At 49.7% G+C, this 26,302-nt stretch overlaps 11 protein-coding genes across 11 annotated transcripts; 6 read left to right on the plus strand and 5 right to left on the minus strand.

The window, feature by feature from the left end:
• Nucleotides 1–175: 175 nt before the first annotated feature.
• Nucleotides 176–3,509, plus strand: AUEXF2481DRAFT_63047 (uncharacterized protein; the record flags this gene model as incomplete). Its single annotated transcript, XM_013490951.1, has 3 exons — nt 176–377; nt 434–2,005; nt 2,119–3,509. The coding sequence occupies 3 exons, from the start codon at nt 176–178 to the stop codon at nt 3,507–3,509; spliced, it is 3,165 nt and encodes a 1,054-aa protein (XP_013346405.1).
• A 494-nt stretch (nt 3,510–4,003) lies between these two features.
• On the plus strand, nt 4,004–5,425 carry AUEXF2481DRAFT_37289 (uncharacterized protein). Its single transcript, XM_013490854.1, has 2 exons — nt 4,004–4,902; nt 4,959–5,425. The coding sequence occupies exons 1-2, from the start codon at nt 4,069–4,071 to the stop codon at nt 5,037–5,039; spliced, it is 915 nt and encodes a 304-aa protein (XP_013346308.1). The 5' UTR covers nt 4,004–4,068; the 3' UTR covers nt 5,040–5,425.
• Nucleotides 5,426–5,763: 338 nt separating this feature from the next.
• On the plus strand, nt 5,764–7,577 carry AUEXF2481DRAFT_27108 (uncharacterized protein; the record flags this gene model as incomplete). Its single annotated transcript, XM_013490783.1, has 6 exons — nt 5,764–5,880; nt 5,912–6,274; nt 6,326–6,426; nt 6,472–6,589; nt 6,645–7,088; nt 7,125–7,577. The coding sequence occupies 6 exons, from the start codon at nt 5,764–5,766 to the stop codon at nt 7,575–7,577; spliced, it is 1,596 nt and encodes a 531-aa protein (XP_013346237.1).
• A 920-nt stretch (nt 7,578–8,497) lies between these two features.
• On the minus strand, nt 8,498–10,757 carry AUEXF2481DRAFT_27109 (uncharacterized protein; the record flags this gene model as incomplete). Its single annotated transcript, XM_013490784.1, has 2 exons — nt 8,498–9,762; nt 9,812–10,757. The coding sequence occupies 2 exons, from the start codon at nt 10,755–10,757 to the stop codon at nt 8,498–8,500; spliced, it is 2,211 nt and encodes a 736-aa protein (XP_013346238.1).
• Nucleotides 10,758–11,696: 939 nt separating this feature from the next.
• Nucleotides 11,697–12,575, minus strand: AUEXF2481DRAFT_27110 (uncharacterized protein; the record flags this gene model as incomplete). Its single annotated transcript, XM_013490785.1, has 1 exon — nt 11,697–12,575. The coding sequence occupies one exon, from the start codon at nt 12,573–12,575 to the stop codon at nt 11,697–11,699; it is 879 nt and encodes a 292-aa protein (XP_013346239.1).
• Nucleotides 12,576–14,388: 1,813 nt separating this feature from the next.
• Nucleotides 14,389–16,625, plus strand: AUEXF2481DRAFT_543653 (uncharacterized protein). Its single transcript, XM_013491063.1, has 3 exons — nt 14,389–14,533; nt 14,766–16,467; nt 16,527–16,625. The coding sequence occupies exons 2-3, from the start codon at nt 14,791–14,793 to the stop codon at nt 16,539–16,541; spliced, it is 1,692 nt and encodes a 563-aa protein (XP_013346517.1). The 5' UTR covers nt 14,389–14,533; nt 14,766–14,790; the 3' UTR covers nt 16,542–16,625.
• A 1,306-nt stretch (nt 16,626–17,931) lies between these two features.
• On the plus strand, nt 17,932–18,708 carry AUEXF2481DRAFT_543656 (uncharacterized protein). Its single transcript, XM_013491064.1, has one exon. The coding sequence runs from the start codon at nt 18,181–18,183 to the stop codon at nt 18,631–18,633; it is 453 nt and encodes a 150-aa protein (XP_013346518.1). The 5' UTR covers nt 17,932–18,180; the 3' UTR covers nt 18,634–18,708.
• Nucleotides 18,709–18,783: 75 nt separating this feature from the next.
• AUEXF2481DRAFT_2684 (uncharacterized protein) lies at nt 18,784–19,860 on the minus strand (the record flags this gene model as incomplete). Its single annotated transcript, XM_013490675.1, has 2 exons — nt 18,784–19,543; nt 19,661–19,860. 2 exons carry the CDS (start codon nt 19,858–19,860, stop codon nt 18,784–18,786), a joined length of 960 nt encoding a protein of 319 aa, XP_013346129.1.
• A 310-nt stretch (nt 19,861–20,170) lies between these two features.
• AUEXF2481DRAFT_2685 (uncharacterized protein) lies at nt 20,171–21,464 on the minus strand (the record flags this gene model as incomplete). Its single annotated transcript, XM_013490676.1, has 2 exons — nt 20,171–21,242; nt 21,295–21,464. The coding sequence occupies 2 exons, from the start codon at nt 21,462–21,464 to the stop codon at nt 20,171–20,173; spliced, it is 1,242 nt and encodes a 413-aa protein (XP_013346130.1).
• Nucleotides 21,465–22,554: 1,090 nt separating this feature from the next.
• AUEXF2481DRAFT_2686 (glycosyltransferase family 34 protein) lies at nt 22,555–23,630 on the plus strand (the record flags this gene model as incomplete). The annotated part of the gene is made up of 3 exons (XM_013490677.1): nt 22,555–22,843; nt 22,905–23,346; nt 23,423–23,630. The coding sequence occupies 3 exons, from the start codon at nt 22,555–22,557 to the stop codon at nt 23,628–23,630; spliced, it is 939 nt and encodes a 312-aa protein (XP_013346131.1).
• Nucleotides 23,631–24,879: 1,249 nt separating this feature from the next.
• AUEXF2481DRAFT_27114 (uncharacterized protein) lies at nt 24,880–25,447 on the minus strand (the record flags this gene model as incomplete). Its single annotated transcript, XM_013490786.1, has 3 exons — nt 24,880–25,138; nt 25,195–25,367; nt 25,427–25,447. The coding sequence occupies 3 exons, from the start codon at nt 25,445–25,447 to the stop codon at nt 24,880–24,882; spliced, it is 453 nt and encodes a 150-aa protein (XP_013346240.1).
• Between the last annotated feature and the right edge of the window lie 855 nt (nt 25,448–26,302).

The following is a 26,302-nucleotide window of genomic DNA, read 5'->3' on the forward strand; positions in this document are numbered from 1 at the left end:
TGAGCTTGACGGTTGCTGCTCTCCCAAAGTCAACCCGAACGGCGCCGAGATGAATGTCAAGACTGGCGGATGTCGTTCTCTCGCCACCAAGACTACTGCCAACGACGGCGGCCAAGACAAGCAAGACGGATGCTGCTCGAAGAAAGCTGCGAACCCGATCCACGACCTCACCCCAATGGAGACCAAACTTGACGATTGCTGCTCTCCCAAAGCCAACTCGGACAGTGTCAAGGCTCATACACGCAGCGACAAGGCGGCTCAAGATGCGGTTCAGGAGGAGTCTCTCAAGGGCTCTGCTGAGAAGGTCGATCATGCTGTCCGCGTCACGGACGTAGTCCCTCCTTGTTGCGAGGGTATTGAGAGCAATTGCTGCAATGGTGCGTATCTTCAGAAGACCGAGCGCCGGAGGCTGAGTATGGCTAATACCGCACAGATACCTGTTTGGAAGAACTGGCCGTCCGTGAATGCGACAAGCATGGCTGCATTGGAACCCCGACAGAGACCAGCTCTGCTACAGGATTTACCAGGCGTAAGGGTACGGCCTGCGATCAGCATGTCAAATCTACTCGTCAGCGTTGGGCAAACAAGCTGGAAATTCTGGGCTGTCTCTGTCGTTCGTTGCTTGCTATGAACCAGAAGTCTTGCTGCACGTCTCGCAAGCAGCGCCCGACCGGGAGTGTCAACGTCTCAAGGAAGAGCTCTGCTAGTTCCCTGAAGATAACAGGCACGAACAAAGGCCCAAAATTCATGACCACCAATACATCTGTCGTGACTTCTCAGGAATCTTGTTGCTCCGACACGGCTAAATTCTTCGGTCTCGTCGAGAAGGCCGGATACGACGAGGCTTTGGTCGTGTCTCCGGATTGTAAGAAGACTCGGAACACTGGTTGCTGTGCAGACAAAATCACGCTACCTGTGGTTACCGCAGATGTTGACGTCGAGAAAGGCAATACTGGCATCGAGCACGTTGCCATCGGCATCTCAGGCATGACCTGTACCGGATGTGAGAGGAAGCTAAAGAGAACGCTGGATACTTTGAGCTCGATCTCGAAACTCAAGACGAGCTTAGTACTTGGCCGTGCTGACTTCGATCTCGACTCTGCTGTCATGTCGACCGCGGACGTCATACACCACCTCGAAAGGACTACCGAGTTTAAATGTACGGGGCTGACAACTCAAGGATCAGAGATATATGTCCTTCCTGACGGCGAGCTAAAGACTTTTCTCCAACAGACTTGGCCAGCGGGGGTCACAAGCATGGAGAAAGCCGACAAGAGATCAGTTCGTATATGCTTTGATGCGAGAGTCATCGGTGCACGTCATCTGCTACAGGCACTTCAACCATCTGCTCAACTCGCACCATACAATGGAGACGACAGCTTGTCGGCGGGAAACAAGCACGTCCGCAACGTTGGGCTCATGACTTTGTTGTCCGCTGCTTTAACCATTCCTGTTCTCGTCCTGGCATGGGCCCCACCCCCTCACAAGCCCATCGTCTGCGGCTCTGTATCTCTGGCTCTGGCCTCGGTGGTACAAATTGTTGTTGCAGGACCTTTTTACCCGAACGCGATCAAGGCTCTTGTCTTCTCACGTATAGTTGAGATGGACCTCCTCATCGTCTTGAGCACGAGTGCAGCCTACATCTTTTCTGTCGTCTCCTTCGTTTACATCGTACTCAATAGGCCTCTCTCCACCGGAGAGTTCTTCGAAACTAGCACGCTGCTAGTAACACTGATCATGGTCGGCCACTATGTCAGTGCTCTTGCTCGACAAAAAGCCATCGAGTCAGTCGCCATGAGGTCACTCCAGACCACCAAGGCTGTCCTGGTTACAGAGAACCCCGTTGCAGAGAGTGAGATTGATGCAAGGCTGCTGCATTACGACGATGTCTTCAAAGTCATGCCAGACAGCAGGATTGTGACAGATGGTGTCGTGGTCTCAGGCGTATCGGAAATGGATGAATCTATGATAACTGGCGAATCAAAGCCCGTTAAAAAATCTGCCGGTACGTTTTTCGATATGCTGATTACATGAGCCGACATTTGTTAGCTGTTATTTGATTGTAGCATCGTGCCACTTTTGTTCAACGAATTACGCTGACCGTATTCCTCCCTACAGATTCTACTGTCATTGCTGGCTCTGTCAACAGCTTCGGGACAATGCTCGTCCGGGCTATACGTCTGCCTGGAAAAAACACGATCAGCGCCATTGCTGATATGGTCGACGAGGCAAAGCTGTCAAAGCCAAAGCTGCAGGACATCGCCGACAAAATCGCTTCCTATTTTGTCCCCGTGATCATTGGCCTAAGCATCGTGACGTTCTCGATCTGGGTCGCTGTTGGCATCACAATCCGCGGACAATCGGCGACCGAGGCCACTGTACAGGCCATCACCTACGCCATTACCGTCTTGATTGTCTCCTGCCCGTGTGCTATTGGTCTCGCAGTACCCATGGTCGTCGTCATTGCGAATGGAATTGCTGCAGAACGTGGTGTCGTCTTCAAATCTGCCCACGTTGTCGAGTTTGGCTCCAGGGTGACGCATGTCGTCTTTGACAAGACCGGCACTCTGACAACAGGCGAACCGGCTGTTGTGGTTCAAGAAATCATTCTCGGTGATTCGGCGACTGTACAATCGCAGCTGCTAGGTGTGACCACAGGCATCAAACATCCAGTGGCTGTTGCCGTGACTTCATACCTCGCCACACAGGATGTTGTGGCAGCTGAAGTCACGGATGTGAAATCGATTGCTGGTAAAGGTATCGAAGCTATCTTGGACGGCGACATTACTATCCGGGTAGGCAATTCTCGATGGCTTGGTGTCGAGACCCACCCACAAGTTCAGAACCTGCTTAGCCAAGGGTACACTGTCTTCTGTGTCGAGATTGGACACAGTCTGTCCGCTGTATTCGGACTTCGTGACCAACCCCGTCCCGAAGCCGCTTCAGTCGTCAAGAAACTGCAAGAGCGAGGTATCTCTGTGTCGATCGTCAGTGGAGACGACAAAAACGCAGTTGCGACCACGGCATTTCTCCTTGGTGTCAGCACATTCCATGCCCAGTGCAGTCCAGCCAGTAAACGCGACTTCATGCAGTCCATCACCGATATTCCCGAGGGCAGCAAGAGAAAGCCCATCACCCTCTTCATCGGCGACGGTGCAAACGATGGACCGGCATTAGCACAAGCAACAATCGGTGTCTACATTTCTCCTTCCTCTTCTACTTCGGACATTGCATCTGACGCTGCTCGCGCTGCCGCAGATGCAGTACTCCTTCGTCCTTCTCTTGAAGGTTTGCTCGTCCTCACGGCTGTATCAAAAGCTGCGGTCAAGAGGATTGTGTTCAACTTCGTGTGGAGCTTTGTGTACAACCTGTTCGCTATACTGTTGGCTGGGGGTGCATTTGTCAACGTGAGGATTCCACCACAATTCGCTGGCTTGGGGGAGGTGGTCAGTGTTGTGCCTGTTGTAGTTGTTGCTGTTATGATGAAGTGGGTAAAGTTTGAGGTCTGAGTAATGGTTTTTATAACGATGCGAGGGAAAGATAAAGTGAGGTCAGTCTTGAGAGAGGAGAAAAAGGTAAGAAAGGTAAGAAAAAAGAAATGCGAAAAATAAGTTTGGGTCAAGATGGTATATTTGAGAAATTTCTCTAAGAACTTTGTATCATCTTTGCCCACCTGAGATTAGTTCAACTGTACCTACACGTTATGAGTTGGAGTGTAGTATGTCAGATATCGAAGATCTTGACGTGTTGATACCGACTTGGTGAACAAAACCTGCGAAAATGCTCAATTAGATACTGATCGACTTACGGATGTCACCAGGTTCATGAGAACATTGTTAGTTGATCGCATGAAGTTTTGCTTAGAGAATGCCTCGCATGATATACTCCCACGCTACTCTGATGTTTTGTCGTTCTTCGGGGCGAGGATGAATATCATGACAGGGTCATCACAGCCGCCTCGATGACGAGGTTCGCCAACTCCACAACTTCCATCTTGAAGGGCGCGACTACAGACCTTCAACCTTCCGTCCTTCCCACCACACAACGTCATATCCAATCTCAGCAATCATGTCATCAACACTTAAACGCAAGCCCTCACCTTCACAAGACGACGTCACCATCGAGTCATCAAAACGGCGCTTCACAGAAGCCACCACCAGCGATGCGACAAGTCTAGACAACGACATGAGCGAGGCGCCCACACCAAGCTCAGCAGCACCTACACCCACATCAGGCTCAGAATCAACATCGCAAGCCGATCGTCTCGCCCGCTTTGCCGCCCTGCGCAACAGAAACAAATCATCCCGCGACGACAACCGCAAAGCCACTACCCTAGAAGTCTCTCGCGCCTCGGCCGATCCCAACGAACTTGCCTCTCTATCTCGCAGAAAAGAACGCGCTTCCGAAAAACTGCTACATGCACAAACTCTAGAAGACGGTGAAGATTGGGATCGTAAACGCGCCTGGGACTGGACCGCCGAGGAATCTGCTGCCTGGGATAAAAAGCAAGCGAAGAAAAAGGCTCATCGTGACAATGTCGCATTTCAAGATTTCAGTCAAGATGCGAATAAGATCTACAAACGCCAGGTGAGGGATATGGCGCCTGATACTGCGAATTATGAGGCAGAGAAGATGGCTGCGGTGGAGAGGGCTGCACGATCAGGAGGTTTGGAGATTGTGGAGACGGAAGATGGAGAGTTGATTGCTGTGGACAAGGATGGCAGTTTCTACAGCACAAAAGACAGCACAGATTTTGTGGGGAACAAGCCGAGTAAAGAGAAAATTGACAAGTTGGTTGGTGAGATACAAAAGGCAGAGGAGGTGCGACTCAAGAAGAGGAAAGAGAGAAGTGGGAAGGAGGAAGATGGTGATGTCACGTACATCAACGACAAGAACAAGCAGGTACGTCTAACCGCAAAGGAGGGTGTGATGAAGAAGATTGCTGACACATTGCACAGTTCAACCAAAAACTGGCGAGGTTCTACAACAAGTACACTTCAGAGATCAGGGACAGTTTCGAGAGAGGCACTGCCATCTAAGCACGTCACCTTCCTTCTGGAATCTTATGACGACACTTCGATTCAATACAACGACTGGGACAACCCGGGCAAACATCAGGATCACATGATAACCATGCACAACGGATGTCCAAAGGCCAGTCTGAAGAGCAATGGTATTTGTATACGATAAAGAATAATGACCATTTCTCGTCTCCTCTTCCAACTATGTGTCGCCCTTTCCTTCTCTTGCCAATTCACAAAATGACTCAATAAGGAAGCAGCTACCTGAGCAGTAAGTCCTAGATCGAGCTGAATCCAGTCCGAAAGGATCGACAAGACGCTCGGCAGCTGTCGTGACCGCGTCCAACCAGCTCTCGATGTTCGAATTCTTTCTAGCCGCCCAAGTTCTTTCTACCTGTTCAAGCCCCTTTTAGATATCCGAATCATTCCAGATGTCCGAATCCTATCTAGATGTCCGAACCCTTTCTCGAAAGTCTACAACTCCAGAGCCGGATTCAGCGACTGAAGACAGGGGTATACCATGTTGTCGCAACAAGTAAAGTGAACGCTTCTTGACAGCTTGTCCACATCCACCACATAACACCTCAGCTGCATTCGTGGCTAGCACCATCTTTTACACTCCAACATTCCCGGCTCCTTGGTGCTATCATCTACACCCTTGTTCTTCTTGTACCTCTCCTTTTCCCTTTCCATTTAATCTTTCCATCTAACATCATCATACATTAACACACTGATCTACAACATGGACGCCACGAAGAACACCATCGACACACCACAGACTGGCCAGAAGCGCAAGCGCGAAGATGAAAGACCTCCTGTCAAGCTGCGTCTCCGCTTTGGCAAAGGACCTGACCAAATTGTACCCGCAGCAAGTATCACGAGCACTGCAGGCGAGAAATAGACTACTCCAGCAGCGATTATTCGCGGGTAAGGAGAACGAAGCTGCGGCTTCTTCTCCCGCAGCAATCGTTGCGGGCAACGAGAGTCAACATGGGGCATCTGCTCCCGCAACATCTACTACGGATCATGTGAGTCAACATGCGGCATCTCCTTCCGTATCTGCAACATCCGTTACGGGCAGCATGAGGGAGCTTGCGGTATCTGCTCCCACGACATGCACTACGGGTGATGCGAGCAAACATGCTACTTCTGATCCCGCAACTACCATGGAGGGTAATGCGAGCAAACATGACGCAGCTTTACCTGCACCCGCAACATCAGAACAGCAAAAAGGTCCCGCAATTGAGTTCACGGTAAGACTCCCACACTTGAGTTGGACGAGCATCCTACTGATATAATTGAAGGATCAGTCGCCTGCGGCACCAATGTCGCCTAGGCGGCCTTATTCATTCTTACTGTCAGAGTCATCTACGGATTCAGATTCCGAGTCATCTACAGGCTCAGAGTATGTACCTTCATCATCTCGAGCCCATCCTACAGACCAACCCAGGCGTAGCGTGAGATTGATGGGAGAACCCACCAAATACTTCCAAGGCTCGGAAAAGGAGAAAGACGAGGAGCCTGATTATGATGATGGGGATCACGGCCCTGGAGATCACTCCGAATCCGTAGGCCGATCAAGAAGAACAAGGCTACGAAGATGATCGCGGAAGCGATGATGAGGATGATGTTGCGGACAAGGACGAAGAAGACGAGGGAGAACTTTCCAACCCGTCAATGAGTCCCGCAAGTACACTCACAACTCTCGAAGAAGACGAGTTTCTCCCTATTGCTCCACAACCTTTGGAGAACAGGAAGGAACAGACCCCGCTAGCGACATCCTGCGTCGCTGCCCAAAAGCGACTGGTTGAGATCGTGCAACCACAGTCGATTCCCGCACCTGAGAACTCGGACACTGGATCCGTTGTTACTCCGCAGCATTCGGAACGCAGCAGTGACCAAACCTCACCATCAGTCTCTCGTCTTGTCGCCCAAGGGTATCCCACCGCGATCGGAGGTCCGATGACGACTCCTGCTGCTCACAGCCCGGACCCTCGACTTCTTGTCACTCCACAATCTTCTGACAACGGAGAAGAGCAAAATAAACCGACATCCTCCCGCATCAGTGTACAGGAGCAGCCATCGCAGATCCCGTGACAACAGGTAACTCCTGCAAAACCGACCCTGAATCCTGGAGTGTACCGCACGATCATTGAAATTACAGGCGATACAGCGAGAGTCATCAAGTCCGAAGATCCCGCGGAGAACATTCCACTCAACACGCCCGCAGCTCACTCCTCCCCACAACAATTCTCAGCTCCTGTTTCTCACGCTCCCACATCCCTTACGAGAGTCGAACAGATACTCGTTGAACTGTCCGAGAAGTACCCAAAAGCCCTCATGGAGGCGGGAGCCGATGGATTCATTGAAGAGATGACAGCGGCTGAGAAAGTAGGAGACGATTATGGGTTGGATAGAGCTTGGATCAGACTGCGACTGTTGCTTGGTCGTCAAGTAACCCATAAGGTCTCTCTCAAGCTCTGTGAGCGGTCGGAAGACGCCCGTAAGCACTGCGGGCGTCAGAGGCTGTTGTTCATATGGGAGGCTTTTCGCTGAGTTGCGGCCATATATAGAGGTCAGTCTTCCGTCGATGATCACCGCCCGTAAGTCTTACGGGCCTTCGAACACTGTAACATATACGTGAGATAATCTAGTAACGAGGCATTGGCGACCGTAGCTAGACTTTAGCATCCAGATCGATACCACGTTACGGGCACCGAATGATTGTTTCCAATACACTGTATTCTTCCCTTTCCTTCTTTATGTTCTTTTTCTTTGCTCGTTTGGAAGCATTGCTCAACGCACGCGCTGTGACCAGACGATTACCCTGTCTTTATTGTCATCCTTTACCCATGCTCTGGACAAGATGTACCGGTGATCACTGTGACCTCCCGAATATGTCCCAGAGATTGTTGATGTTTTACAGTGCAGAAAGAGCAGCACCAAGCCGTGGACTGAACTCTGAATACCCTGCGCACAACAACTACAGCATCAATCTCCCCTCTCTTCACCTCATATAGCAAAATGACACACCACAATTTACTACCTATCCCCTCTGCAAAGCACCAAAAAGAAAGGTCAAAGGCTCATTGGCGCCGGTCGTCCTGATCGGGTCCCCGGCATTCCAAGGGGCTTCTAACAGTCTTCCTATTAACGCCGCCAGCGCCAGTCGTCCTAATCGGGTCCTTGGCAGCTCTGGAGCGTGTAATATAAAGGTGGCTTGCCGCTTGCGCTAAACAACCATTTTTTCCTTATGATAGGCTGTTGATTGAAGTGGTATATAACCCTTCAGTCAAATCCTGAGCAGTCTTGGCGGTCATCGTACGGTAGACTTGTTGGATTGGCTAGTCTGCATCTATCGTGGTTGAACTGGTCATAGCGAAGCACGTGTTCAAACGCCCCGGTCTCTCTGACGTGTTGATTGTCTCGAAGTCATTCTGCATTGCGGATACAAGGCTGCTGGACAAAGACATCACTCAAATTAAACTACTTCCAACAGCTCCCGCAGCTCCTCCCATATCACCACTCGATCCTTTATCTCCAGTCTTCGGGTTAGCAGTATTCTGGACCCAGTTCTTGGCTTGAACAGCTGCACTGCTTGCACTAGCACCTCCAGCCTTGAACTTCTCTGTCGCCCAGTCCATCATGGATGCTTCGTTTTTCTGCTGCACTTTACCCTCCATCTCTTTGACTTCTGCCTCTGGGCTTGCGCCTTCCCTGGTGTTTGCCTCGTTCTGCTGGCGTTCTTGTTCTTCAGCTTTGGTGGCTTGCTCGAGTGCTGCTTCTTCAGCTTCGACCGCGGCGAGATCGACGTCCTCGAAGCCGATTTTGCGGAGAATGCGACCGCAGAGGTAGCGGTAGGCAGTGTGGCTTCCGGAGATGAGATCGGTGACGTCGACATTTTGAACGCCGGAGACATGGGTGACTGGCTCAAGACCTGCGACACCGTATTGAATGCTTGAAGAGCGGTATAGGAAGCCAAGAATGTAGTCAGAAGTGCTGTAGACGTTTACGACTCTTCCAGTAACCACCGCACGGATCAAACGCCAGTCTGCTGCTGTGGAAGGTGTGGGTGCACCAAGTAGGACAACATTCTCGACAAGCCCGAATGCTTTTCTGTTAGCGAGGGACTTGAGGCAGGTGAAAATTACACGAGCGCCGAGAGAGTAGCCGATGAGTGTTACTGGTCGTTCGCCCTGAGCGCGATTGATCAAAGCATCGGCAAGTACTTCTCCCGCCTTGTCTGCACGAGACTTGGCTACGCTGAACGGGTTATCAATGATTCTGCTGACTTTGAGAAGACCCAATGGCCAGAGTGCTGCAGTGAGGGAAGCAAAGACAGTACGTTTGATGATCTCACTCTTTGCATATCCCCATGCAGCCGAGCGAATCATTGTGGTAAGAGAGTTGCCAAGATTGAGTAGAGCTTGAAGTTCGAAGCGGAGGGCAAATGCTTCCATCTCTGGTCCAATGACTTTCCAAGGTTCGACGACTTCGTCTTTTTCAGTCAGCCATCCGGAGATACCGATGGCGACTCGAAGACGGCGAAACTCCTTGTCAATTTTGCGAGGTTTGTGATAAGTACGAACAGGGACGAAGGAGAAATCTTCGACCTCTTTCGCGTATTGATCCATCATCTGGCCAGTCATACGACCACCGTAAGCACCGAAAAGACCTCCGACGATTACTGAACTGCTAGCAAGGGTGCCGAGATAGCCTGCTGCTGCTGTAGCTCCAAGTCCTGTAGAATGTTTAGCAGGTGGATTATGGGCAAACTACATTGTACTCACCGAGACCGCCCATGACTGAACCGATACCTGCGGCGACAAGAGGTGCTGCAAGACCGCCCGTAACTCCAATAAGGGCCGCACCTGCCACAGAGGCCAATCCGACTTTCCACTTTCTCGAGTTCTGGTTGTCGTCCTGCTTCTTCTTGGTTTCGTCATCTGCCTTCATCTCGGCAACAGACAACAAACCACGAGCAATTTTACTCTCATCATCAGCAAGGAAGCCAATAGACAAATTCAAACTACTGGTGAGATGTAGAAGTAGCACACGCGAGTGAGCAGAATAATGCTCAAGACTCAGCAGAAGTAGCAAAACCGAGTGTAAAATCAGAGCTCTCTGTTGCTCCCCCAGCTTCGCAAGCGGTGTCTCAGTAGGTGGGCATAATTCTCTCAATGCTTCACTGACCCCTTCGTCGTACTTCGATGGTTCGGGCGATTTCTTCGCTGGTACACGAGAAGTTTGAGCATGAGCCTCCTTCTTTTGAGACACGGCCTCCTCGCGTTGATTGACGACTTCACCAATGCGTAGTAGCACAGAATCTCTCCAGTCATCAAAGTGTTGTAATGCAGCCTTCTGTAGCTCTTGCATCTTCGGACCGCTGAGTTCCTTTTCTCTTGCTGCATGCTCCTTTTTTATTTTCTCTTCTGCTTGTTTCCTCTCTTCGTCGGTCTTCTCAGGGGACTCTTCAACGCGCGTAGCGTCGTCGGGTTGTTTTGTCTCGTCGTCCACTTTGAGCTCTGACAGCATGTCCTCAATATTTCCTGTCTGGTTCGGATCGAATGTGTCGGTGATACCCTTTCTCATCGTCTCGGTACAATTGGCGACCAGCAAGGTGAGATCGGCACGCGCCTGTGGTGTTGGCAGTACCGATGTGAGAGATTGCTCTTCTTCATGCTGTTGTTGCTGCTCACCGCCTGAGCTCCAGGGAAGTTTCGAAAACATACTCATGTTCGGTATGTAGTCGATCTAGACCATTTATCAAGGTAGGCAAGTTTAATTGAAGCGCGAACGTCAGGAGTGGGAGCGAGGTGGAGTTGTTGCTTTTCTGGGAAACTATGACGTATGTTTCACATGCGCGCGACTCGTTAGCTTGAGTTCATCAGATCAACCGCCTCGTCTTGTTGGTCAAGCATTGGTGGAAGCAGAATTTGGAAACGCATCTTCACATGTATGATACATAACACCGAGAGAGTATCACCAAGACGTGGAACACAGTATATGGAGCAGTCACATCGGCACTATATCTCCTGATTGAGGCAGCGCCCATTACATTGATTCTCGGAGGGCATGGTCATTCTGAAATCAAGCGTCATTGTGCATAGTGACTGATAAGTTTTGATTGATACGGAGGAAGTAAGATCGAAATAGAAAAGTTGCTCACGTTTGAGCTTGGAATGTTGATGCGCCTCTCATGTGAGGGTTCATCCGAGATAAAAGGCAGAAAAAGACAACGCAATGCGCAGTAGGAAATTGAAAGAATGCAGCGGCATGAAATCGTGAAATGCAAGTCGTAAGTCGTAAGTTGTTGTTCGTGAAAGTTGTGAGCGTTGATGTCGGTCGCCGGACGAAAATTGTTGTCGAGAATGTATATTGTTCGCAGGAATTTGAAACGTAGTAGTCGTAGCGGTCATAGCAGGCGTAGCAGTCACAAGCTCAGAGCACGAGCTGAGTTGATATGAACACCAGGGCATGGATGAATTGACAAGGTGAAGCGCAAAAGTAGACAAGAAAGAGATTGCAAGATCGACGAGATCTTGTATCTTCAACGAAATCTCGAGATAGCAATCTAGGCTCGAGATGGTGAATTCAGCGTGGAACGAGCTTGTAACTTGCTGTAGTGGTCATGGTCAGGTTGTCGCGCGTGACGGGGGTTGCTTCGTAAGTTCATCAAGCGTAAACATTTTGAGGATCGAGAGCCGAGAACAGATCATTGCCAAGAAGGCGAGCAGCCTTGTTACCGCCGTAAGGATCCTCATTTGCTTGGATAGCGGGCTCTTGGATAGCGGGCTCTTGGACAGCAGGCTCAGCGCCAACAGGCTCTTCGCCGGCAGTCTTCTTGCCCGAGAAATTGTCGTTGCTCTTGTTGACCTCGTTGACCGGGAATGGAAGACCGATCTGGAGATCTTCATCGTCAGGTAGGCCAATCTCCCAATCGTGGGTGAAGATTTGCTCCTCGCTAGGCATGTCGTTCTCCACAATTGCGTCGAAGTTGTGAGGCCTGAGATAAGGTCTGACACTCCAATTGACAGTTTGATTGCAGGGATGGCGTGGGGCAGGGAAGAAACGACGGTGGCTCTGCAACGAGGCAGTTCTGTCAGGACCCTCAAACTTGAGTTCTTGGATACCAGGATAGAGCGCGACCGCCGTGTCGACGTAACCGTCGTAAGGATAGATGTATTGCTTGTTCTTTCTCAAATCGCCCTGCCAGATCGTGGGCATGCAAAGGACAGGACTGAGGGTAGTTTGCAAAAACTTGCCTTCCAAAGTGTTGTGTATGCTGTATGGGTAAGCCTCATCATAGATCTCGTGCAGGGAAGGAGCAAAGATCTTTCCACCAAAAGGCTCAACGGGTATGTAAACTGGTGCAGATTTCTCAAGTCGCAACTCCTTCTCCTTAAGCATGATTGTTTCATGCTGCTGGAAATTAAAGTGCTCTGTGTAGAATGTCGACTCTGGGCAGAGATACTTTCTTCCCCTCAACTTTCGCAGACCCTCTTCGCGGGCCTGGATACGAGGCGCCTTCCACTTCTTGGTAGATGTATGCATGATGAGCGTCGATGTAAAAAGAATGGTTCGAGTGAGGTTCTAACGTCAGTTTTGTTGACGCCAGTCGAGTGGTGAGGATTAGGCAGCGATTCGATTTGCATGTGAAGGTGTCGAAGTGAAGGTGTTTTGGTTCGGATGTTTACTCCTCCTATTGATGATTCGATCAATAAGAAAGGTTTCGTATATCTCTATGGTACATCGAAAGGGTTAAAGTTGTCCTAGGAGAACGGAGAATTGGGGCGTGAATGGGCCAGCGCCTGACTTCTAGATATAGTTGTAACTATCTGGACGTTATTGCGCATTCTGACTGGTACCTAACGATGTCGATGCCGAGTCGGGAGTCTGGAAAACAAATGAGGAACCTGGGCAGCTAAAGACAGAATTGTCACAACATACAAGCTCCAGAGTCCCACACCCGCATATCAGATATCACTGCATTTTGACAGCAGCCATTCATATTGATGAGTTCTGGGGGGAGAAGAACAAATTGCAACGCTCCCAGCGGATGGCACCGATACCTGAAAACAGTTGTGTGTTTTCGCAGCCTACCTGGAAAGCGGTCTTTGCAGACATAAGAGGCACTCGTTCCAGATAAGTTCAGTCACTCCCGCACAGATAGTGGCGACATCTGTTTCCCATATTGACCTGTTAAAAGACTGGTTAGCGTGTTTCCAGTATCCACCCAGCGAATTCTGGAGTGCTCATTTGGCGAAGCTGCTGAGTTCGTCCTTAATGTTGCTGGCGTCCTTCTGATCGGATGCAAGGATGTTGGTGATCGAGCCTGGATAACAAGGCATTAGCATAAGAGTTCAAGCATAAGGAAGAGGCGAATTTATCCGTGGCCAGGCAGGATGCCTTGTTCGCCCCTATGGTATCAAGAGCCTTCTTGTCTATAACGCGCTTCTACTGTGCGGGTATACCGAAGAAATACACGGCGCTCACCATCAAGGCAACTATCGCGGCTCGGACTGCGAGGTGCATGCTGACGGCTGCTCTCACGGTTGTCTAAATCATAGCAAGAAATACTCCACACCTTTTCTCAATGATTTCTAGCTAGTTTTGGTGACCTTACGCGAGACGACCACGGGCCCGTTCCTACTAGGGAATTGTTGAGCTCTGCGCATCGAAGCTCGAAATGTGATTCACAAGCTGAGCGGTCACGAGGAATAAAAGCCCAAGACCTCTTTTCGTTAGGCTGAAGAGTGCGTGGTAAGCGGTTTTGAGAGCCTGTCTACTACAGGTGCAAGGGCGTCCACGGTAAGGCTGTTGTGCAGTGGCACAACGTGTTTCGATATTCGAGATATAATGAGGATGTCCATTATTCCCGGCCCCTCACCGGTCACCTCTTCGATTCCAGAAAAGTTCTCGCATTTTCTACACGCAGTGTTTGGAAGGAAGCAGGTTTCTGTAGAGATTGGTTGAAGTCAAGCTAATGGTTCGTGCTTACGTTTGTGGCGTTGCCCAGCCACATTTTAGCATGTGGCATGTGGCTGCTACGTCAGCGTGTATTTCGATAAAGCGGCAGCGAGGCGCTGATGTTTTTCTCTCGGGCTTCTCGTCTCGAAACTCGCCATCGTGCGTTGACGAGAAGTCTCCCAGGGCGAGATACGGAATCGCCCTGCTAACGACAACTGGGTCAACATGTTCTATCTATCACGTATCCTACGGTGTATGATAATAGACAGAATATGAGGGCTTTGGGTTGAGGGGTTCTTTGTTCGCGCATGCGCGTTACTCTAACCGCCCAATCAAAGACCCGACTTGCAGCTATACGAATCCGTCAACTTATTCTTACAGGGCGCTAACAGAAACAGCGCTCTGGCAAGATGCAACTCTCTAATCCCGGAATAGAGACTGGATTGAGTGGATGTTGCGTAAAACTGCTGGCTCTGAGCCTTGCTCTAAGTCTCAGACAGCGAGGTCACTAGCCGCACGATTGGGCCAGGACCGACAACCAGGTAAGCCAGTGCATGAATTTCTTTGTTGTCATTCAAAAACAGCCATTGTCCTTCTTCCTGCACGTTCCGCAATCATTCTCGCTATTGTCCTTCATTCAACCTCCAAAGTCTACTTCTTCCTACAATCACTTTTGATTGTATTGTGCATACACACTTATTGACCAGACTCGGACATTCGCGCCGCGCTCTACTTGCTCTCAAACAACTACTAACGCCCCGTACTGCTGGTCAGATACTCACACTTCATCTCCTCAACCATGTCCTCCACAGAGAACCAACAGCATGCTTTTCCGGCTGCGCCTCCTTCTCTATCCGCTGGCGACCATGAGATGCGGAACTACTACGCTACACAAGATGTACCACGACCGTCCTCCGATCAAACATCATACCTAACACCATACCTTGGCCTTCGAGCTAGACTCTCGCAAGTTTGGATCAACCGCTGGACAGTTCTAATCCTCCTCGTCCTGATACGTGCATTACTCGCCATTGGAAGTGTGAACACACATTTGACTTCCGCAAAACGAGAAGCACTCTCTGCTTGCACTGGTGTTGAAAATGTTGGAAGCGCACTGGCGAGCATGCCTCATTACATGTCGTCGGGCGTTAACGAACTCACCGCATCAGGGATCGAGAAGGCCATTAACGGACTGATGTCCATGCTTCTTCTCAGCATCACTGTGCTAGAGGAGATTTTTGTGTTCTATATCAATCTTCTCACCTCAACCTACATCTGTCTTTTTACCTTCGCAGTCGGTGGTAGCTTGCATGTTGCCATCGATGTTGCCGAAGACGTAGGAGACTTCTTGAACTCTACCGCTAAAGGTGTAGGTACGGAGCTTGGTGATGCTGTTGAAGATTTTCAAAAAGCCATGAAAAAATTCACTGGCGCGATTGAAGATGTCGGCAGCTTTTTCACAGGAAAAAATGTCGACGTCCCTGACCTGAACCTGAACTCATCAATCGCAAAACTCGACACACTCCAACTACCTTCTGGATACGACAAGGGGCTGGATAAACTGAACGATTCCATTCCGACATTTGCCGAAGTCCACAATGCGACAAACACTGCTCTACGCTTCCCTTTCGAAAAGGTCAAAAAGTTGCTCAATGAGTCGATGGAAAAATACACCATGAATCGATCAATGTTCAACGTTCCACCAAAGGAAAAACTTACATTCTGCTCCGATGACGATGGCATCAATGATTTCTTTGATGGCCTCGCGGATGTCATTACACTTGCCAAGAAAGTTTTCCTCTCCGTCCTCATCGTTGCAGCAATACTCGCATGTGTCCCCATGGCTTATCGAGAGATTCGTCGCTGGCGTTTGCAAGAAGAAAGAGCAAGTGCTATCAAGCATATAAACGACCCCATGGACGCTGTCTACATTGTCTCACGTCCTTACACGGCCGATTTTGGTGTCAAGGTCTCAAACCATTTTTCATCAACCCATGCGAGGACACTTGTGAGATGGACAATTGCTTATGCTACAACTACACCGGCCTTGTTCGTTCTTTGCCTTGCAATTGCTGGACTTCTTGGTTGCTTCTGCCAACACATCTTACTGCAGGCAATTAGAAAAGAAGTCCCCGAGCTTACTCAGAAAGTGGATGCCTTCGCTGACAAGGTACAATGGTCACTCAACAATGCTTCCCTCGCATGGGCTGTTGATACAAATCGTGTCATCAACACGACCAACACCAAAATTAACGAAGATATCTTCGGCTGGGTCAATATCACAACTGGAGCGGTCAACAACACACTCAACATCTTTGTCGATGGAATGAACGATGCGATTAATGACACTTTCGGTGGCACTATCCTCGAGCATCCTGTCAAAGAAGTTGTGAACTGTCTGATCACCCTCAAGATTGAAGGTATTCAAAAAGGCCTCACTTGGGTTAGTGATCATGCTCATGTTGACTTCCCAATGGTAAAGAACGACACATTCTCCCTCGGAACTATGGATAACGACACTGCATCTGGCAACAGCTCAATTCTTACTGAACCAGATAGCATTGATGCTGGTGATCAGATCTCTCGAGCCATTCTGTTTGTCGTGCGTGTACTGGAAAAAGCTGTGAGGCAGGAAGCCATCATATCTACTTGCGTATTACTCATCTGGGTGTTGATTGTGTTCATTGGACTCATCAGAGCTGGTTACATGTTGGCTCATGCTGGCAAGGAAACAGCACCACCTGATCAGTACCCCGGTGAACTCAAGACAATGCCACCACAGAGCTTTTCTGCAACACATGCTTCGCGTACCAGCTTCTCTAGGAGGAACTCTTCCATTTCGTCACGAGTTCCTACATACGAGCAAGCAACCAGTACTACAACTGTCAGCACAGATGACAACTCGGCAAATCGCCTCAATGGCCAATCCTACACCCTTTCACCCCGCAAATTCCAACTCTCAGACTATCCAGGCGTCACATCACCAATCTTGAGCTCTGGGTTCAGTCCAAGCGAAAAGGTTGGTTTTGTTGGCGCTCAAAATGTTGAAGCTGCTACACGTCGACCTACACACATTCGTGCCAGTAGCCATGGCAATTTCGCCGAAGACACATCACCCGTCGACAAGTCTCCTACCAGTCCGCAAAGGAGTAACACTCACTTGCAACCACAAGATCCATTCGCCGATCATGCTCGGTGATAGCTTGCTATCGGTCCACACATGACCTTTTGAAATCCGTTGGCCGCGTGAATTCTTCTGAGTCACCCGTGGACTACGAACATGATCGACACTTGCATATAGGGAGACTTTAAATATGCTCAGACCTGGTATGGTGTTCCAGAGTCTTATTCTCCTTTTCCTCCCGAGTTGATGCTGCTCTACCTCTCTTTCCGATGTTGAAGCCGCTCCTCCGCAGCAAGAAGAGAAGCGTGATGGTCGGTCTTCGGACCGATCGGTGCACGTTATAAACTGATGTTAACAAAAAAAACTGTTTTTATTGATCGGAGTCGCCACTGTGTCGTGCTCTCTCTTGACGTATGTCTCGAGCTGCAGCTTTGGCGCGCTCGACTTTTGCGTTGTCGAAATTCCTCACATCCGTCTTTTTCCGGTAGTGCTTTTTTGCACTCCTCCCATGCCTCGCCCTCCCTTTTGGTCATTGGTGCTTCGCCCGCCCATCCACTTGGTAGTTGAGCTGTAGGCTGGTAGAGAAGGAGAGACATTTACAAGGATGAGAGTCGTAGTTTCGACATTGGTAATGTTCTGGTACTCGTTGCCCCATCCATCCTGACCCTCTACCGACGATTCCAATTACCCGCTGCCCTCTCAGATACCGCTGGCTCGGGATACTTTCTCGCTTCCTTCCTTCTTCTGCGACATCGCTTCTTGCTGTCATGAAACGTCTGGACTTGCCTTCTTGTCCTCGTCCTGCCGTTCCTTGATTTACACTTCGGTGCTCGTTTGCCCGTTATGTGGCTCAGCCTGGACCGCCAAACGAGATGAAGCAACACTTCAACGACGTCAACACCAGATGCCTAGAAGACACCTCCACACACGCATACACCAAGAGGACATCTCTCAGAAAACGAAAGAACCCAGATCATCACCCCACCCACCGAAGCACTGTGTTGTGTTTTATTTTATTTTGCAGCAATCTATTGGAAACCGGATATCGGACCGGACATATGGGGTATGGCGCTCTTTCGCCTGCTCCAGACACTCCCGCGATTACCCCTTAGACCGAATTACTCTGTGGGAAAAACGAGGAGGACTGCGAGCAGTTTGCTGACTGATAACGAGCGTTTGAACCATCATGGACCGAGGGCTGTTTCGTCCTCGATCTTTTTTGATTTTTCATTGATATATTACGGCTTGAGTGCGGCTGTTCCCCTTATACTAGAAAACGCAATATCCTTGTCCTCTGGATTTTGGGTTGGTTTTGATAAGTCGCTTGTGTTTATGAGATTCGTCTCACATTCGCAACCGCCTCTGTGGCTATTCTTTGGCGTTTTTTTAGTTTTGCTATTTTGTTTTCAAAAGGAAGTTGCAATGGATTCAGAGGTCGGTGTTTGGCAAACCAAAGCTCTGGGTTCAGTTGTTTGGGGAGGAGAGCAGAATGCTGTAACGAAAGCTGGACAAAAATAATCACCTCTTCTCCCTTTCTTTTGTGCCTCCCTTATGTAGATAACTAATGCCACATTTGACACAGATTTTGTCGCTGAATGTTCTTGTGCATGTGAGGACGGTCTAGTGAATGTATGTGAGGTGTAAATGGGTGTAAATGTTGGATGAATATCAGGGCCAATATTGCTTCAACCACTCTCTGCCTTCCACGACCCAATCTTCGTCGAGTCTGACTTCGTCATTGTCAAATCCATGCTCCTGCCCCGTTACAATTCTTCCTTCTACCTCACCCCTTGTCACTTCCAAGAACCTCAACGTTCCATCGATAGGTATGATTGAATCCTTGTCGCCATGGAAAACCCACATTGGTGGTAGTTTGCCTCCCTGCCCTCTTTTATTCTCCAGATTCTCCAACGGATAAAGACGAGAGTCAGTACCAAGTAATTCTGTATATCTTCCTTCCAACAATAGAGCGACAAACAGATCCAACTCTGACTCCTTGGGTATACGATGAGTTACTGCTCCCGCAGACTTTGCAGCTTCCAGTTGCTCGTCTAGCCAGCCCTCTGGATACTCGGGCGGTGATTGACCCCAGACGACCTTGCGTCCAGGCTCACTGTACCAAGCATCTTTGAGATCAATCATCGGGTAATGTGCAATGACAGCTTTGACACCCTTGGTTTCTCCAAGTAGTGCAGATTGAACAGCCATATAACCTCCTGCTGATTCACCCGTGACCAGAATGCTAGAGAGATCAGGTTTCGGAGCTTGACCGGAGAATGCGGTTGATAAGAAAGAGGGTAGATGGGTATGGAGCCAGATGTAGAAGTTATGAAGGTCGGAGAGGATGTCGAGGCCTGATGACTCTGGTAGCAAGCGATAATCAGGACATACGATTATAGCGTTGTGGAGAGCTGCCAAGTCGATGGTCCTATAATGGTAACAAAGGTCAACGTGGATAAGCGGTCGTCTAGAGAAGACAGTAGGATTTAGGAGGTCATCGATGCAGTTGATCAATTGTTGGTTGTGGAAGCAGAGAAACACTCACCATTTAGGGAACCAAGGCTCATATACCCTGCCACCGTTAATCAGAGCACCGCCATGCCATCTCACGTGTACAGGCAGATTCTGTCCCTTTCCAATACTTTTTGGCACGAATACGCTGGTGCCAATGGAGAGGCCATCGGAACCATATGTCGTGTCTTGACGGTCAAAGGCATGAAATTTGGTAGTCACCGAGTCGGCCATCTTGTGTAAGGTCAGAGGGAAGGGGAAAGCACGATGCAGGAGATGCATTTGTCGTTTCCTGGCACATGGAGAGTGAGTGTTTAGCCTAAGATTGCTTGTTGGCGGGGTATCTCGGTGCAGGTTATACCGAGAGACGAGCACTTCACGGACTTCAACAGATGAGGTAAATAATGCTAGTGAAGAAGGACAGCAACTTTGTATACAGTATACAATCAGTGTCATTACTCTAAGCTAAGATCCAGTAGGGCTGGGTACCAATACAAAAGACATGTTTAGGCATCAATCATCAAAGGGCATAGAGGTTGGCTTTTTACTCGCAGTACGCGGTGTGCAAGAAAAGGCCACTCTCGGCATCAATCTCAAGCTCAGTACCTTGAGCAATGAAGAAAACATTACCCTCTGAAACATCATAGGACGTGCCCTTCGCCGTGAACTTGCCCTTACCTTCAGTCACAAGGAGGATGCTAGGACCGTTGACAGCACCAAGAGTCTCCTTCTCGCCCTTGCCGAGTGTTGACACGAGCATGTTGAACTCGCTCATAGGAGGTCTGTAAACTTGAGTCTTGCCACTCTTGCTGCGGTCATAGGACTCGCCGCGAAGCATGCAGGCCTCGGGATCGTGAGGCTTGAATGTGAGGGTAGATGTGAATAGATCGGCAGAGTTGCGCTCAGCCTGAGGACAGAAGCCGGTATTGAGGACATTGTCACTGCGTGCCATGCACTCAATGATATCACCGGCCAGGTAGGCGTGAATACCATCAGCGGGGATGTAGATACCTTCACCAGCTTGCAGGACGAGGTAGTTCATGGTAACGAGGGCAACAAGGATACCGTTGTCAGTTTTGTCGTACTGCTCAGCCAGACGGGGGATAAGTTCAGGGATGTATGTGTCCTGGCCGAATTTGGACTTGTCGAGCTTTGTGAGAGCATCAACGACGGATCCAACAGTCTTCTCATCGGCCTTGAGCAGAGAGTTGACAGTCTTTTTAAGGACCTCATCGTCGAACTTGGTGTGCTCCGGTACAAATTGTTTGAGAGGGTCGATCTTGAAGAGAGGCTCGATGCGATCGAGGGGCTTGAATCCGCAGAAGGCCTCGAACTTGGACAGAGCAAGAGCAATCTCGGGCTTGTGGTTGGGGTCGGTGAAGTTCTGAGGGTCCTCCTTGTGCAACTTGGCGGCGAGTTCCTTGTTGGGGTGGAGCTGGAGAGGAAGAGCCTTTGCGATGGACAGGACCTTGGGCAGGAAAGGGAGGTTGGTGTGGCCGAACTTGTCAATGACATTCTTGCCAATGAGCTGCTCAGCGTTCTTGTCGATAACGTCTTGCAGATCCTCCATAGTCGACTTTACGTATGAGGGAAGAACGGGGTATGTGCCCATCCACCTGATTTCTCTTGTCAGTATGAAGCCTTGGGTGAAGCATAGCATAGACATACATCTCGGCGTAGGCCTTGCTGTCATCGATCTTGAACTCCTTGTCGGCCTTCTCGCCATCCCAACCGGGAGTCTTCTCGCAAAGACGTGCTGAAATAGAATCGCGACCCTGCTTGCCCCAAGGGTATTGGTTGCAGCTGCAACTGAGCTGGAGTACTGAATCGACTGGCATTTTGTGTTTTGTCGACGGTGTAATGGATGATGGATGTCAGTAGAGAACAGAGAGAAGAGGCTCAAACAGAGCTTATGAAGGTGTCAAATGAGTGGGCTGGATGTTTTCTGTGGAATCGCGCGGAGACATGACGGGTCACTACTACGTCACGCATACTCGCCGTCTCGGCGAACCTACCTTCTGCTGTCATTGAGTGGGACTCCAAGACTTGGAGCTCGCATCACAATGACAAGGCAAGTAGAAGCGCAACCGGATCGTGATGGATGCCGATGTCTTTGTTTTGAGAGCACAGGAGGCTCACGCGAGAAGGTGCTATACACACCTCGTGGGATTCGTCGGGAGTCTTCTCCGAAGCTTCACAGAGCCTCAATTAGGTTTATGCCTATCTCCAAGATATGAATTAGGATCACGAGAATAGATGAGCAGTCTGATCCTACTCATTCGCGTCAAACATCAAAGGATGAGACGTTGATAGGATTCGAGTGGGTCATGAGTCGAGCGTGGTGTTCACTCAAGCAGAACGGCTCAAGCGAGTGAGTGCTCTGAAACCCTGTAGGGAGGTGGACCGTGGAGGGTCGAGAGGCCGTTGAACAGACAGGATACATGTCGGCAATGAGCCGTCTCGCATCGAGCTGCTTGTGCTGTGCTGTTGTCTGTGTGTATGCAGGCTGCAAGCAATTACTTGCAACAAAGTTTATTTGCAAGAAAGCCAGGGGTCTTCTTGTTGAGGGTAGGCGAGCAACCGTCGACGCCAAGGAGAGTAACAGCAACAGATGCGCAACTGGACACTTTAATGTTCCAGCCCTTTTTCGTGAAAGCAGCCATCTCACCAACCATCGCCCGTCTGACACAGCATCTTACATACCGATAGCTTGTCGCCATTCTGGAGTCTTGCGACGAAACGACTTGAATACTTGAGCGACCACACTATGCAGCCATAAGCGCAGAGACACTGCTACCATTCGTTTCTTGAATCCGGCTGCCACTCCTTTTCGACCATCCCAATCTCGATCAAGCCCAAAGAAGACATAACAAAGCACACGACCTCGGACGACTTTGACGAACAACGACACATTTCAGCATATCCAAGATGCATTTCGCATTCCCACCTCGCAAAACTTCAAACCCTCCGCCATATGCGGCGCGCTCTTCCCGTTCCGCCTTCTTGCGCTATAGCCAGCTTCGGAATATCCTCATCCTAGCTGTCGGTGCTCTGATCACATTATACTTTCTCTCGGGCCTGTTCTCAACTTCGACCAGCGTGTCAATACCAGCAGGAACACCGAAAGCTGTTGTGGTCACCACAATCGACCCTGAATTGAGTGAAGCTTACAAAACAGCCATCAAGGCTAACCGGAAACACTATGCCGCTAAGCACGGTACGTCTCCATGCAACTGTCTCAACTCGACTGTGATGATGCTGACACGATTCAATTGCAGGTTATGCAGCTTTCTTCCCCAACACGACCGACTATCCTCTCGGCGACAATCCAAGCTCATGGTCTCTGGTACCCGCCATGCGCCATGCCATGGCTCTCTACCCGCACACGCCCTACCTTTTCTACCTCACCAGCACAGCTCTGATTATGAACCCTTCATTGTCGATCGAAGAGCACATCATGGACCCTCGTCGTCTCGAGTCCCTCATGCTGGTAGACAAGCCAGTCGTTCCCCCAGACTCGGTCATCAAGACCTTCTCGCATCTCAAAGGCGATCGCATCGATTTTGTTCTGTCACAAGACAACGAAGGCCTGGCTGGAGGCAGCATGGTCATAAGAGCAGGAGAGTGGGCCAAGTTCTTCCTTGACTCCTGGTTCGACCCTCTATACCGCAGCTACAACTTCCAAAAAGCTGAAGCCCACGCTCTTGAACACATTGTTCAGTATGTGATTTCACATCCCCCCCCCCCCCCCCCCACGCATGAAGAAAGCGAAAGGCTAACAAAGGCTCTCTCACAGATGGCACGGCACCATTCTAGCCAAGCTAGCACTCGTACCCCAACGTATCCTGAACTCATACACTCAAGGACCCGCCGAGGGCATCTACAACGAAGGCGATTTCGTCGCAAACTTCCACGGATGTATCCGCGACTCCAAACGCAGCTGCGAAGCAGAAATGCAACCACTCCTGACGAGATGGAGAGAAATCACCGACCGCGAGCGATAGCGTCAAAGGGACACACACACAAATGCGATTCTTTTGACGTTGTAGGAGTTTTGTTTCACGGCATGAGCCACGGGAATTCGATTTGAAGGAGAAACATAGAATTTTTTTTTTACAGGGGGCTTGACGGAGCAAGCTGCAAATGTGCTGGAAGAGAATAAGAGATCTAAACCAACAAGGGCGATTTTAGTCGATAGGGAATCAGGTGTATTTTTTGAGACGAAAAACAGAAATAAAGAATGCATAACACCTTTTTATTATTCTTACTCTTGACTAATCAAGATCGAGTAACAGTAGCAGTGGTACACAAACTTTGACAAGCATATTATAGCGGAACGGCTAGAGACAGATTTTCCAATGAATGAGATGAGTGCTTAGTGGCTGTTCATCTCTCGCCATGTATACCTTTTGGCATCACATATATGCTTCCGGGTAGACCCTGCCCCGAGAGAGCTTCCTTTTTCGTATATACAGTAATCAACAACTCGGCAGCCGCTTTCGTAGATTGGCGGCAGGAGCTTGCTTTGGCATGAGTGGGATGTCCTCTCATCCAATGTCACAAAGTCTTCGAGGCAACTATCATTTGCACCCCCATAGCATGACAATGTGAACGATTGTGTCCATCTTACGGCAAACTGAAGGATGAAACATGATCGTGTAGATTATATTAGGAACGTGTTTGAGATTTCATGTATATAGAAGGGGGATACAAGAGTGACGGGCAAAGGTGAGAGTCTGAAGGGGATCTGGGTTATGAAAATTATGAGAGATACAAAAGGAAGAAGAGGACGAGGTGGGAATCGTAAGACTCGAGGTATGCCTATCCGAGATTGTGGAAAGGGAAGAAGACGTGGTATCAGGAAAGAATGCTTTGGGGGAATACACTACAGTGAGTACTGATGCCTCGACTGTATTTGGTCTATCCATCCTTTGTCTACCATGCCCGTTGATTGACGAATGTTTAAAAAGGACCGCTCTCGAGCAATAGCAGATGATAGGGCCGACGAGATGGCGCTGCGCCATGACCAACAAAGACCTGTAGCGATGCGACAAGGAAACACCAAAGTACTAGGATGTGACGGTGGAAAGATGCTAGAGATGAAGGAAATGGTGCGTTGTTCCAAGCAGGCCATGCCTCTCTCTTCTCTGATCGATAGGTGTGGTGTTGATAAATTCATGACTTTTTGTCTCATTGATGTGTGTAGTTGTCTCTTCTCTCGGACTCTCTCAAGTCTCCTTGCCTTTATCAAATCTACTCGTCGTCGTGGTAGAACCTCCTCAACAGACGCTCGACGGTCTGGAAGTCTTTCTTTGCTTGTGCGATGACGACCTTGAGGTTGTCGAGGCACTTCTCGACGTCGGGCTCGTCGTGTGTGCCCGTCTCGTCCTTTTGTGCGCCGTAGTGTTGAATCTTTTCGCAGCTGTCCTTGACCTTCGTCAGGCCAAGTGTTGCGCTACTACCCTTGAGGAAGTGACCGAGGGCGCTGAGTTGGGCGAGGTCCTTTGATTCACTGTATTGCAGTCAGTATTGGTTGCTCTTCAAGCAGCTAGATGCGATGGCGCGTACATGTTCTCGTCCATCTTGTCGAATGTGTTGTCGGCCTGTTGGAAGAAATCAAAGACGATGCTTCTGCTGAATTCTCTCTCATCCTCATCATCGTCCATCTCGAGAATCTGCTCAAAGGTTGCGATGTCCATGTTGTCTCCAAAGTCGGAGAGTCCGATGGGACCCTCATCGTTCTGTCAATCTATGCATTAGCCCCTGTTCGTGCGCAGTTCGAGTGTTTGTCATGACGCACCTTTACATCAGCTGCAGGCATTTTGACGTGTTTCGGAAGCGGTTTGAATCTGAAGAGTGAAGTTGTTGCTTTCGCGGAGGTCGGTATCTACGGCCTGGAAGTGAGTCGCGTGGCGAGGAAAACGGCCTGTTCACTTTGTCGATCGGCTGATGGAGTTATAGAATCCAAAAACAAGATAATTCGGCCGGTCTTTGAAATGATACGGTCACGAGGAAGCTGAGCAGGCGATGTTGTTCGAAGGGTGATCGAGGCGTTTCCTCTTCAAATTCTGCACGGACGAATGACGTGAAGGAGGGGGGAACACAGTCGGCGAGCTGTTAGTTGAAAGAAGATGGGCGTAGAGTTGGCAGAGTGTTCGTGAATCGTCAAGAAAACAAGACACACACAAAAGAGCTTGAGGGTTGAAGAGGATGGCTGCTAGGATGGGAAAAGGAATGAGGAGGAGAAGGGACGTGTATGAGCTTCTTCGGGAAGAGGTAGACATCGAAACCGTGCCCACGCCCAGGTCAACGCAACAAAGCCAGTAGTGGGGTTTCCCTCGGCCAACTTGTCAGAATTGACGAGCCCTGCACCACGCTTTCCCATCCATCATCCGGAACTACCGTTCATGCTAGTGATGGCTCTATTCTTGATCCATCGTCTCACGCGAAGTTGGCCGCCTTGCCGAACAATACAAACAATGCCCTCTCGAGGCGTCCACATCTTTGATTGTCCAATACCGCTGCTCTGCCTACTTCTTTGGCATTCTCACACTTCAATCGACTTACGAATACCCTGGAGATGCTCATTTCTCTTTGATGCAGACACGCAAGACGGCTCTCCTTTCCGCGACTTCTCCAGCTCCAACTCGGAGCATTATGACGTGATCATGTCTAC

This window comes from Aureobasidium subglaciale, assembly GCF_000721755.1.
Source record: "Aureobasidium subglaciale EXF-2481 unplaced genomic scaffold scaffold_4, whole genome shotgun sequence".
NCBI classification, from domain to species: domain Eukaryota; kingdom Fungi; phylum Ascomycota; class Dothideomycetes; order Dothideales; family Saccotheciaceae; genus Aureobasidium; species Aureobasidium subglaciale.

Coding starts and splice junctions, on each gene's coding strand:
- AUEXF2481DRAFT_543656 (XM_013491064.1), top strand. CDS start 18,181: ATGGCGCTCTTTCGCCTGCTCCAGACACTCCCGCGATTACCCCTTAGA.
- AUEXF2481DRAFT_37289 (XM_013490854.1), top strand. CDS start 4,069: ATGTCATCAACACTTAAACGCAAGCCCTCACCTTCACAAGACGACGTC. Junction 4,903..4,958: donor TCAACGACAAGAACAAGCAG/GTACGTCTAACC, acceptor CACATTGCACAG/TTCAACCAAAAACTGGCGAG.
- AUEXF2481DRAFT_543653 (XM_013491063.1), top strand. CDS start 14,791: ATGTCCTCCACAGAGAACCAACAGCATGCTTTTCCGGCTGCGCCTCCT.